The 13,508-nt window shown below is 44.3% G+C and overlaps 1 protein-coding gene across 1 annotated transcript in view; it reads right to left on the minus strand.

The window, feature by feature from the left end:
- peli2 (pellino E3 ubiquitin protein ligase family member 2) overlaps window positions 1-13,508 on the minus strand; it is a 198,062-nt gene that overhangs the window by 172,062 nt on the left and 12,492 nt on the right. Inside the window, exon 2 of the mRNA XM_070877899.1 lies at window positions 7,921-8,050. Within this exon, the coding sequence (XP_070734000.1) occupies window positions 7,921-8,050 (130 nt within the window). The remainder of the gene's footprint in view (window positions 1-7,920; window positions 8,051-13,508) is intronic.

A 13,508-nucleotide genomic window follows, 5' to 3' on the forward strand; every position in this document is an offset into this window, starting at 1 on the left:
CCTATTCGATTGCTCACGCTATCCGGACAAATAATATGAATTGGACAGATAACAGTAGAGCCCAAATGGAAAGAGCGGTAAAATATTATTGGCAGGAGAAGAAAGGAGGGGAAGGAGGAGGCTCACCCCTGACCCGGGTCAAAACCGAATATGTGACTAGAAAGGAAGAACCCCCACGGAGAGGACCCTGGTCCGACCCGAGGGGATATCAGATGGAACCCCAGTACTGTGTAAAGGGATGGGTGGATAACCAAGGATACGGATATACCCAACACCCGAATGGCCCAGGCCCTGCTAATTACGGACCACCCTATTGTCCTCGGCCCGGTACGGGAAGAGGCCGAGGATGGGAGAGACGAGATGGATGCTTTAATTGTGGGCAAGAAGGAAATTGGAGTAGAGAGTGTCCCTCCCATCGGCACGAAAGAGGAAGAGGAGGGGGGCAAGGGGGGAGAAGACGGGGATCTTACACTAACTTCTCCCAGAACAACCCCTTTGGCCAACCGTCCCCCGATTACGTAGCTTGATTGTACAGAGAACCTCCCCGGATGACGAACCAATTTGCCAGTTTCCAGTCCCTAGCACGGCTAAACAAATGCGACAGTGGTGGGGGATGATCAATTACTGTAGATCCTGGATCCCTAACGTTGCCCTGATGACTAAGCACCTCACACCGTACACAACTAAAGAAGGCAGCTTTGAAATAGAAGCCACAGACGTTCAAGCCTTTAAGGAACTAAAGACAGCCCTGCTGCAAGCTCCGGCTTTGGGCCGGCCCCTCTATGACCGGCCCTTTCAACTGTATTGTACAATCCTGAAAGACTGTGCTACCGTTATCTTAACACCTCCCACTCCGTAGCCGCCCTCCTGGGCCAACTGCAGACTCAACACCTTACCATGGCCAGGCAAAGCAGATATGAGATCTACCTACTGAATAATCCTAAGCTGACCTTTCGGCACTGTACTGCCATTAATCCGGCCTGTTTTCTTACTGAGCCACCCCAACATGAGGAAGAACCCAGTCATGATTGTTTATCTTTAATTCAGGAGGCCTTATCGGTCAGGGAAGATTTAGTTGATGTACCAATGGAAGACCCAGACTGTATTATGTATGTTGACGGAAGTTCTTCTATTAATCCAGAAGGTAAACGAATCTCAGGATACGCCATAGTAAACCAGGAGGATCAAGTCTTGGAATCTGCCGCCTTTGAAACCGCCTATTCTGTCCAACAAGCTGAACTATTCGCCCTCACCCAAGCCTGTATCTTGGCCAAAGACCTCAAAGTCAATATCTATACCGATTCTCGGTATGCCTTTGGGGTAGCCCATGATTTCGGACAGTTATGGAAAAATAGGGGATTCCTGACCTCACAGGGAAACGAGATATCTCATAGGCAACTAGTATCAGATTTGTTGCAAGCCCTCATGCTCCCTAAACGTATTGCTATTGTCAAGTGCACTGCCCACACTACCGGAAACTCTCCGGTTGATATAGGAAACCACTGTGCTGACAAAGAGGCTAAAAAGGCCTCTTGGACAACAAATGGTGGTGCCTAGAATGATGAGTCAAACTAAAAGTCCTGCCAAGGATAAGTTAGCCTCGGAAAAACCAATGCCAACCATCCAAGATGTTATTAAAGCACAGGAGGACGCTCCTGAAAAAGATAAACTGTTGTGGAAAGATTATGGATGTACTTATGACAATGTTTCTAAACTCTGGACCACTCCCGCGGAACAGACTTGCATGTCTGACGAGTTGGCTCTATGGGTTATTGAATGTATGCATTTTGCTACTCATTGTGGAGCAAGGACAACAAGTGACACGCTTTTGGCCACTTGGTGGCACCCTAGACTCCAGATGCTAGCCCAGAACATCAGTAGTCGCTGCCTTGTTTGCCAACAGCATAATCCAGGGAAGGGAGTCCCCTGTGATCAGGGTAAGACGCCCCTACCAGAAGGTCCCTTTGAGACCTTGCAGTTGGACTACATGGAGTTGCAAAAAGTTCAGTGTTAGTAATAGTAGATGTGTTTAGCAGATGGATTGAAGCCTACCCTACCCTGGACAATAAGGCTCAAACTGTTGTTAAGGTGTTAATAAGGGAAATTATTCCTAGATATGGTATTCCAGCTCGACTGATGACCACCTATGTTCTTTCTCTGACTCAGGCTCTGTGACTAGCTCACAACCAGGTTCAAGAGGCTCACCTCGACCTCCCAGTGTTACCCGAATCATCTCTCGTGGCACCAGGGAAGTATGTCCTGATGGATTCGAAAGGGACTAGAGCCACGATGGGAGGGGCCCTTTCAGGTGTTACTCACTACCCCCAGCGCAGCTAAGGTTGAAGGGAGAAGTGCCTGGGTTCACCTGCACCACTCTAAACTTATTACTTCATAATGAGCCTATCATTGGTCATCCTAACCCTTGTTTCTGTTCCAGACTTCCTCTCCACCATAGCTGAATAAACCACATCCTTGGGGCAGGAAGAAAAACGCCAAGAACACGGCAAGAGAAAGGAACAAGCAGACTTAGCTGTTTTCTGATCTATCCTTATCTTATTGTTAACTAATGTGTAGTATCGTCTAAAATTATTTAAACATGTGTAAGCTAGCAGGTATAATTGTGCTATCCTAGCAGAACTAGAAGGGCTACAGGATAACTTATTTTATCAGACCCATACCCGATTGCATGGTAATCGAACTGTGTGTTACTCACTAGCCCAATCAGTAGAGGTCCTGTTCGTGGCCATCCCTGGGTGGACTCCCCGCGACTTATATACGGCGGATACCTCGGATGCACCTTGTGAGGGACAAATGGGCGAATATAGAAAGGGTATACCGGGAAGATGTGTGGAATTAATAGACTCCATGAATCCTGAGTGCAGAGGATCCCAGGGAAAGAACGGAGCGGTATGCTCAGACATTGCAAGCTACCAGCTTTGCTTCTCAGGACAAGGGTGGGGTTGTGTATATGCCCTTGTCCCCGGGAACGCCACCTGTGTGCAGACGCAGTGTGCCCGTCAGCACTGTCGAGTGCGTAAGGGCCAGTTTACCTGTATTTGTAACGAGCAAAGATGCCTGAATGTGACCGCAGGAAGGCAAGTTGTCTGCGGTCAGTGTAACGGAACTCATGTCAGCTCAGAAACATGGGCATACCCCGTTTGATGCTTACCAATTGGTAGGATCAGGCTCAAATTCAAGGGAACCTAGCAATTGGTGGTATAAGCAGTTCACGAGTGTTAGCAACACTAACGTAAAGTGTTATAGAGCTAAGAAAGGATTTGTGTTCCTCCTTAATGGTACCTTTAAGACAGCCACACTGACCCTCCCAGTCCTCTTTGCAGTAGGAACTATAGGACCACTCACTGTCCCATGCCCCAAAAGGGGGCATACCCAGAGAAGGATAGTAACACGGGCCATCAGCAAGGAGTTCTGTGCCGATTGGGAGGATCCTATCACGCTGGGATCATCACTCGGCTACGGGTTCCTCGGGGCCCTATCTGTAGGGTGGATTGGCAGGGGTAATTAGTGCCAAAAATAGGAACTACCTTATTTGCGGATTGACCATTTTGGGAAATAGCACGTCTAAGGGACTGGATGCCATCAACAGAGAGCTGTCTGAACTAAGATTGTATACGCAGCAAACCCGCTATGCCGTGGATTATCAGCTGGCCCAACAAGGAGGAGTGTGCACAATTATAGGGGACAAATGTATAACACATGTCACGGACGAATCGTACAATATCACCCAGGCCATTGATGCCATAAAAAAGCAGCTGGATGAGTTTAGGCAGGGCCCAAAGAAAGGAGATGGTTGGTTGGATTGATTATTTGGAGGATCCTGGGGATCTTATTTAGTGCATGGAGCAGTCATTCTCGTTGTAATAATAGTTACCTGTTGCTTGATCATTGGTTGCTTTAATGTCTGTTGTAAAGTAATGATGGCAAAATTGGAGCAAACCCTTACAAACACGAACTCTCGGAATTTAGTTGAACAGGTTGAACAGACTAAAAGTTTACTCGAGAATCAAGAGAAGTATGAGAAACAAAAATGCGAACGGCTGAATGCGATACTCCTGGAATAATCACCAGGTTTATCATGGAATGATAAAAGGGGGGAACGAGAATGTAGATAGAAGGTTTGCGAATGTGTTAGTAAGGGATCATGGGAAAATGGCCAAGAGAAATTGTCCAGCTGCGATATTTGCCCTGTCGACACAAACAAAGGATTACTCAGAGTTGTGGTCAAACACGAGTTACGTGAAAAAGCAAAAGTCAGACATGATTCAGACGAGGGGCTGCTATAAACAGCAGTAAAATAGGGAAGTGTGATGAGATTCAAAACAATAAACACATCCCTGGAGCCCGCCCTATTTGGAGAGTTGTTAGCCTGCAATTGGGTATGCTATGGGGGAAATCGACCAATGATTGTATAAACTGTCACTCAAATGTGTTCTGCTGTAACAATGTATAAGTGTTGAGCTTTTGTACTGTTACGAGACTTGTCAGGAGAAAGGTGGACAGGCTCGAATCGAGAGTGTTCCTTTTATCTTAACAGGTCCCCGCCGGAGAATCTACAGAATAAAGGTCTTATGTTGCTAAGACTAAAAGTGTTCGTGTGTCAGTGAATTCGCTGAAACAGATTGAAGGGAAAAGAATCCAGTATCAACAACCCCTTATCCTTAGACTATGTCCCCTGGTTCTGGACTTCCCCAACATCAGGAACATTCTTCCTGCATCTAACCTGTCCAGTCCCGTCAGAATTTTATATGGTTCTATGAGATCCCTGCTTATCCTTCTAAACTCCAGTGAATACAGGCCCAATCGATCCAGTCTCGCCTCATATGTCAGTCCTGCCATCCCGGAAATCAGTCTGGTGAACCTTCGCTGCACTCCCTCAATAGCAAGAACGTCCTTCCTCAGATTAGGAGACCAAAACTGAACACAATATTCCAGGTGAGGCCTCATTAAGGCCCTGTACAACTGCAGTAAGACCTCTCTGCTCCTATACTCAAATCCCCTCGCTATGAAGGCCAACATACCATTTGCCTTCTTCACCGCCTGCTGAACCTGCATGCCAACTTTCAATGACTGATTTACCATGACACCCAGGTCTCACTGCACCTCTCCTTTTCCTAATCTGCCGCCATTCAGATAATATTCTGCCTTCATGTTTTTACCACCAAAGTGGACTTGAGTATAAGAGTAAAGTTGTCTTACTGCAATTATATAGGGCCCTGGTGAGACCACACCTGGAGTATTGTGTACAGTTATGTTCTCCTTACCCAAGGAAGGATATACTTGTCAGTGCAATGAATGTTCACCAGACTGATTCCTGGGATGGGGGAATTGTCCTATGAGGAGAGATCGAATCAACTGGGCCTACATTCTCTAGTTTAGAAGAAGAGGTGATCTCATTTAAACATACAACATTCTTACAGGACTTGACAAGGTAGATGCAGGGAGAATGTTTTCTATGGCTGGGAGTCGAGAACCAGGGGTCACAGTTTCAGTATAAGAGGTCGGCCATTTAGGACTGAGATGAGAAGAAATTTCTTCACTCAGAGGGTAGTAAATCTTTGGAATTCTCTACCCCAGAGGGCTGTGGAGGCTCAGTCCTCGAGTACATTCAAAACCGAGATCGATAGATTTTTGGGTATTATGGGAATGAAGGGATATGGGGATTGTGCAGGAATGGCGGAGCAGGCTCAAGGGGCCGAATGACCTACTCCTTGTTATGTTCTTATGTTCTAAAGCAAAATCATTACTTTTGTTAACAACATTCCTATGAAAAATCTTTTCAAATCAACACAGATTCTACCATCTAATGTTTGTTTTCTTCAGGTATCGTACTTTTATAAATTCAAATCTACAGCTCAATTTTTTGTTGAAAAAAAAGAGAGAGAATGATCCTCTTAATACTCGTACACGTTGCAAATAACATCACTGACAAAGTGCTCACTAATGTTCGCACACGAATTGCTATTTTTGTAAATCATGCTTTTCATTTGATTTGTTCACTCAATAACTCAGAATAAATTACTCCAAACCCAAACTTTTAAACTGCTGCCTTGAATATGATATAGCCAATGCCGCCTCATACTAACTGAAAGCAATTTTCCACTGAGCAAGAAAATGTGGAATACCATAATATTCTCTTCAAAAGCTGAAGAGGCAAATTTCTGTAATATTTGTATTCCAATTGCTCCTCCACCATTTTTTTCCCCCTAGTCGCGACAAGCCATACAACGGACTGCTGTCAAGCACAGGCAGGTAACCTATTCCCAGCCATCCAACAATGCAACAGTGTCACTACTCATCATCATCATTGGCAATCCCTCGAAAAGAGGATGACTTGCTTCCATGTCAAAAAGGAATGAGTTCACAGGTGTTTCAATGTAGGACCTAATATTCCAGGTCCCGAACTACATCTTGAAGGGTGGAAAATACCTGTGCGTGGATTTTTTTTGAACATGTGGTGGCTGTTGCACACCAGCCACTACACGGGCTTGACAGAGCTAGGTCTTGGTCCAGTGGCAAGGATTAACCAAGATGACTGGAGACCAGTTCTGCTGCACGGACCTAGAGCGCACACATATCGTAGTGTGGGCTGGCCCGTACTGCCCCTTGGCCCTCCCCTCTTCTGGGCCCCAAACGCATGCCTCTCTTGGGCCCCAATCATGTCCCTCTACGAACTCGTGCCACTACTCCGCCCCGACCTCGCCGCTCCTGCTGTACCTGCCCGCACTCCAATCAGCGACCTGGATTTGGGCGATGCCAAATCCAGTCGCCCTCTTCACAGTCATCAGCAGCTCCCTGCAGTGGCATGCTGCCACATGTTGCTCTCTCTAATGGCCTGCAAGACCATCAGCTATTAGAGGGAGCAACGTGCGGCGGCCCGGCCCAGAAATGTCACTACTTCTACTTTCGCATTATGGGAAAGGCTTATAATGGGATTTCTAGTTTGGTTATCCAGTCGATGGCCTCATGAGATGCTGAGTGGAGAAATGAGGCCTCTCTCACAACAGTGCCACTCTGAACCGGGGGTGTGGGGTGAGATCTGAAGAGTTGCGCAGGGGCGGTGGTGGAGACTTGAAGGGTCGCAGGGAGGGTGGGGGGGGGGGGGGGTTGAGAATTTTAAACTTCCCACCCAACCCAAACCTATCCATTTTTTGGGGATTACAATTTCCCCCCCCTATATTTCATATCTGGTCAGCCAGTAAGACTGCATTCTGATGCCTGAAATACTTTGCCCATTTATGCCTCCATCTCTCTTCCTCACTGCTAAAACCCTAATGATTAACTTCTCGAAGGCCCTCCTCACTGGACTCCCCTCCACTACCTTTCACAAACTCAAATTAACACACATGTCCCATATTTCTCGCAAAATCTGAAATACATTCGAAAAGAATATGTTTACAATTTTGCTCGGTATAGTGATCAGAGAAAAGATGCTATATTTATTATATTGCGATCACATAATGAACTCTTTCCACTCAGTATGGTGGAAACTTTACCCTGGTCTATTGTGTGCTATACTTGACCTGTGGTGTTGGATGCTGAAGAAAACAAAAATTCACAAACATAGATCCCTGCACATTAATTTTATGAAACAATGCTAGCATTTTAAAGCTGCCTGCTGCAAAAAAAACTACTATAAAGTTGAAGCTAATTCTTAAGTAATCTTGAGTCATAGTGCAGCACCAACTTGGTGCACTTGGGCATAGCGGAGTTCTGTCCATGTAAGGTACTCTATAACAGTCTGGAATGCCGATGAAATGTTTGATATTAAAAAACAACCTAATGTCCTGTCAGTTCTTTATCAAAAACATAAAGACAGTCCTTAGGACAAAACATTTTCAAAAAGTTATTCTATCATGATTGTAAATAACCACATTCCAACCAATCTACCTAACCACATACCTTGGAAGCTTGAGGAGTGGAAATAACATGCACTGTACTGGGCTTGACTCCATTAGGTTTGGATCGTTTGTAAAGAGCAAATCTACTTTTCCTGCGCCCCCTGTCTCCATTTGGAAGAGAACCATTGTATCTGTGAATGAAACAGAAGTTGTATATAAATTTCCGTTATCAATTTATGCAAAAATTTGCCCATATTCTACAAGGTTTCTGTTCAATAAGCTTGTTTCAATGGTCCAGGAGCAATTCCTACCACTGAAATGCAGTAGGACATCTCGAAAGAATAACTTCCTCACAGTGGCATCATGCTATAATATAAAGCTGTACTTCCCAAATATTTATAGTAAGTAAAATGGCTAAATTTTAAATGCAGTAACAGACTGTTTCAAATAAGCTCCTCTACTTCTGCTGAGCAAATCTTGCAGAATCTATGGGCTCAAGTTTCCCCAACCCCTTTTTCTGGCGCCCTCACCCGAGGTGCTCCACTTTTGTCCGCCCCCAAGCGTGCCAAAAAACTTCTTCCCGATTCTGGCCGCTCCCCAATCTCTCCTCGGTGATGGCTTAGCGAGGCCCAGTGGATTGGGGACAGAGCCAGCGCTGAAAACAGTGCCGGGACCTCTGCGCATGCGCACTACAGTCTGCATGCATGTGCAGTAGCTCCTGGCAGGCGGAATCTGTGAGTGCACGCTGCAGGCTGTGTGGGAGGGGCCCGAAGCATGCTGTCCCTAGCCCTGGCCGAATGGGCTCCCTCATCGGCGGCCCACTGCGTTCCCTAAGGTAGGACTTCTATTTTTTATTTGTTATTTACTGATTGATTGATTGCTTATTACTTTGGTCTTAGTGCTTTAGGTGCAGGGTTCCTTCTATCTTTTATTTGTTAATTAATTGCTTATTACTTTTAGTGCTTGGTACAAATGTACTGCTTTGGTTAGTGCTTGGTGCTTTAAATGTATTATGCTTCTTTAATGCTGTTGTGAAGGTGTTTAGTGCTTTGCAAGGTCCGCCTCCCACCCCACCCCACCCCCCTCCCCCTACTCCCCACCCCCCTACTCCCACCTTTCTCTGGCTGCCTGTGCTGATTTCTTAAGTCACCGCAAGGTTCTTCTAAACGTACAAGAGTGCTCACTTACGCTGACCTAAGTTAGTTTGAAGTAATTTTTAGCTGGCTAAACTTGCTTAAATGGCCAAAACAGGCGTAAGTGGCTGGTAACGCCCCCTTTTGGAAAAAAGCAAAACTAAAAAAAAACGTAACTAACTCACCTACATTGACACAAATTAAATGGCCAGAATTGCAACTAAAAAGATACTCCAGAAAAATCAAGTTGCTCCAAAAAAAACGAAACAACTCCTGGGGAAATTTGGGCCCTATAAAACAAAAAATAAATAGTACCAATAACATAGCAATCACAAAAGGAAAAGGATAATTATGTGTAGCTCTTTATCCAAATTGCATGGTGGCAAAAAGCATATTCAAGGAGATGTCTTGCACGCATTCATTTGTAAGGTCTGATGTTAAAGCTAAAATATTTACCGTGAATTCTGATTACACTAAATGTTGATGAAACCAAAGAATCTCAGATTTTTCCAATAATGCAAACAACTATTTAGGTTTTGTTTCAATAAATTAAAAAAAGGAATATTAGCTGTACAACATAAAAGGCAGTCTTAACCTCGTTTGAGTTAATCCACCAGAACAAATTAAAATTATAGCCACAAAGAGAATTTTGGATGGTATTGTTCATAAGAAAAGTAACCTGCAAGACTGGGTGGTGCTGTGGGTTAAATGTACGTTTGAGACTTTGGTTTAAAATCAGGCCAGACTGATGGATGAAAGTTCCATCTGCTGGCTAGTCCATACAACTACTGAAGTTTACAACACAGAAGGAAGCCATTCAGTCCATTGTTTCTGTGTTGGCTCCTTGCAAGAGCAATTCAAAACTAATCCCACTGCCAACTCTCTTCTCACAGCCTTATATCTTCCTCTGCTTCAAACATTTCTCTTATTTTCTCTTTGAAAGATGCAATTGCCTCTGCTTCAACTACTCTGTGGAAAATTGCATTGCATGGTCCAACAACCCTGCGTGTAAAGAAATCTCTCCTAGCCTCTCTCTTCACTCTCGGTAATAATCTTCAATTGATGATGCAGTGTTACAAACATCCCAACCAAACGTAATAAGTCTTTCCCTAATCACTCTATTAAAACTCTTTATAATTTTAAAAGCCTCTCTTAAATCTCCACTTAGACTTCTTTGCTGCAATGGAAAAAGTTCCAGTATCTAAAGTCTCTCTTCGTAACTATTCATTCCCAACCCTAGGATCATCCTGGTAAATCTATGTTGGACACTCTCTAAGGCCTTCATAGAACGGGATACCCAAAACTGTATACAGTACTCTTAACTGTGACCTAACCAATGTTTTGTACAAATTTCATATTTCTTTACTTTTGTACTCTATGCCACTATTTATAAAACCAAAAATTCTATTGATCTTTTCATGGCTTTACCTACCTGCACTCACATTCAGGAATTTATATATTTGAACCCCTAAATATCTCTATTCATCCACACCCTTCAGCATCTTTCCATCAAGTATACTTGCATTCCTTCTTTTTTCTTCCAAAATGTATTACCTCATATTTATCCACATTAAATTGCATCTGACACCTGCCTGCCTATTCCACTAACCTGCCTGTGCCATCTAATGGTTTGCCAAACCTCTTACTGTTGTCAAGAGCAAATGTTAAGATGACGGGTACTCCAGTTCCAACCCTATCCAGTCTGAGCAACAACCATCAGCCCTAATTCTGTTTCCTGTTCAATCAACCTCCTAATCAAGCTACTTAACTGTGCCCATTTGACTGAACTTTTCAAACAAAGCACTTGTGAGATACTTGATCAATCATTTTCTGAAAATCCAAATACACCCAATCTATTGCATTCCTTTTATCTATCCAATTAGTCACTTATTCAAAAAAAATCTATTGAATTTCCTTTATTAAATCCATGCTGGTGTCCTTGATCCAGCGCTTCAAGCCTTCGTGATCTCTGCACTTTTCCAATTCTAGTATCTTGCGCATCTACAATTGGCGGCCATGCTTTCAGCTGCTTTGGACCCAAGCTCTGCAATTCCCACCTTAAACCTCTCCACCTCTATTTCCTCCTTTAAGATGCTTCTTAAAACTTACGTCTTTGATCAAGCTTTCAATCATCCGTCCTGACATCTCCTTCTGTGGCTCGGTGTCAAAAATGTTTATTGCCAACATTCTTGTTAAGGGCCTTAGGACATTTTGCTAGATTAAAGGCGCTATATAAATGCAAGTCGTTATTGTTGATTAAACCATGCATTTCTAAATGCTTATTAATTTGATATCAGTTTATAGATTCTAAAAATTCACAACTAATAATCTATAGTTACCTGGTTTATCCTTCACTCCCTTCTTAAACGACACTAAAATTGGCTGTGTCGTTGATAATGAAGAGGAAAGTCATGGGCTGCAGGAGGATATCAATCTACTGGTCAGATGGGCAGAGCAGTGGCAAATGGAATTTAATTCAGAGAAGTGTGAGGTGATGCACTTTGGGAGGGCTAATAAGGAAAGGGTATATACAATAGTGTAGATGAACAAAGGGACCTTGGAGTGCTTGTCCACAGATCCTTGAAAGTAGCAGGCCAGGTGGATAAGGTGGTTAAGAAGCCCTGTGGAATGCTTGCCTTTATTGGCCGAGGCATTGACTATTAAGAGCAGGGAGGTTATGCTTAAATTGTATAATACTTTGGTTAGGCCACAGCTAGAGTACTGTGTGCAGTTCTGGTCACCGTATTATAGGAAGGACGTGATTGCACTAGAGAGGGTGCAGAGGAGATTTACTAGGATGCTGCCTGGAATGGAGAATCTTAGTTATGAGAACAGATTGGATAGGCTGGGTTTGTTCTCATTAGAACAGAGGAGGTTGAGAGGAGACCTCATTGAGGTGTACAAAATATTGAGGGGCCTGGACATAGTGGATAGTAAGGGTCTATTTCCATTGGTGGAGAGGTCTATTACGAGGGGGCATAATTTTAAGATGGCTGGTGGAAGGTTTAGAGGGGATTTGAGGGGGAGCTTCTTTACGCAGAGGGTTGTGGGGTTCTGGAACTCGTTGCCTGGAGAGTGATGGATGCAGAAACCCTCACCACTTTTAAGAGATGGTTGGATGGGCACTTAAAGTGCAGTAACCTGCAGGGCTACAGACCTAGAGCTGATAATTGGGATTAGACTGGATGACCTTTTGTTGAACGGAGCAGATATAATGGTAAGTACTGCAGGGAATAGAATACGGCCAGGGTGATCTCCTGGACTAGTTTCGATCGCCTGGATGGGTTGGAGAGGAATTTTCCCAGATTTTTTCCCCCTAAATTGGCCTGGGTTTTTAAATCTGGTTTTTGCCTCTCCCAGGAGATCACATGGCTCCAGTTGGGGTGGAGTGTAGAATGTTTTAGTATAAGGGGTGTCGCAGTTGTGGTGAGGCGGATTGGTTGGGCTGGGTGCTCTTTGCCTTTCCATCATTGTTCATAGGTTTATATGTAACCTTTAGGGCCGCTGACCAATGGCCGTGTGGCTCTTTGTGGGCCGGCACGGACACGATGGGCCAGAATGGCCTCCTTCTGCGCTGTAAATTTCTATGTTTCTTGAACAATGGAGTTACACTGGCTACTCTCCAGTTCCATGGCACAATTTGCATGTTTAAAATTGTGACCAAAAGCCTCTGTTATCGCCTTACCAACTTGTTTCTATGTTAAATAAATTTGGGCAGTCTCAATCCTAGTTCTGGTGGACATGAGCACAAAATGACACTCTCACTGAGAAAGTTCAGTACAAGAAGTGGAAAATATTGTGCTGGTGCAGTAGCAGGTGCTCTTCTGACCTTGGAACGGAAGTACACTTTTGGGTCAGAGAAGAGAATTTTATTCTGCATCCCTAGCATATACAGTAACATCTGATGCAAAGTTTTGATAGAACAGGTGTCTTTACTGTAGAAAGGATTAAGCATACATCACACCATTATCTTCGCCCCCTCCCCCCAAATTCTAACTTCATCACCAACTCCATTTTCCTCCCCAGCCACTGTCTCGGGCTGATTAGCAATCTTGCTGTTCTTTTCAAACCTGAGCTGAGATTCCAACCCTATAATCCTCTCCATCACAAAAGACTGATTACTTCAACTTCCTGAACAGTGCACGTCTCTATCCCTACATTGATGCCTGTGTCACTTCAAGACTTGACTACTCCAATGGTCTCCTGGCTAGCCTATTATCTTCCACTCATTGTAGAAACTTCAGCTCATCAAAAACTCTGCTTACTGTATCCTATCCTGCATCACATCCCACTCACCCACCACTCCTGTCCTTGGTGGCCTAAATTGGCTCGCAGTCTCACAACACCTCGTCCTTGTGTTCAAATCACTCCATGGACTCAGCTCACCATTTCGCTGCAACCTTCCCAGTATAACAACCACCGGCCACCCCGTCCCCTCACTGAACTCTCTATTGCTCTTACTCCAGCTTTTTGTGCATCCCCCATCTCCCTTCGCCGCACCATTGGTGGCCATGCT

Source organism: Pristiophorus japonicus, chromosome 4, assembly GCF_044704955.1.
Source record: "Pristiophorus japonicus isolate sPriJap1 chromosome 4, sPriJap1.hap1, whole genome shotgun sequence".
Taxonomy (NCBI): Eukaryota; Metazoa; Chordata; class Chondrichthyes; family Pristiophoridae; genus Pristiophorus; species Pristiophorus japonicus.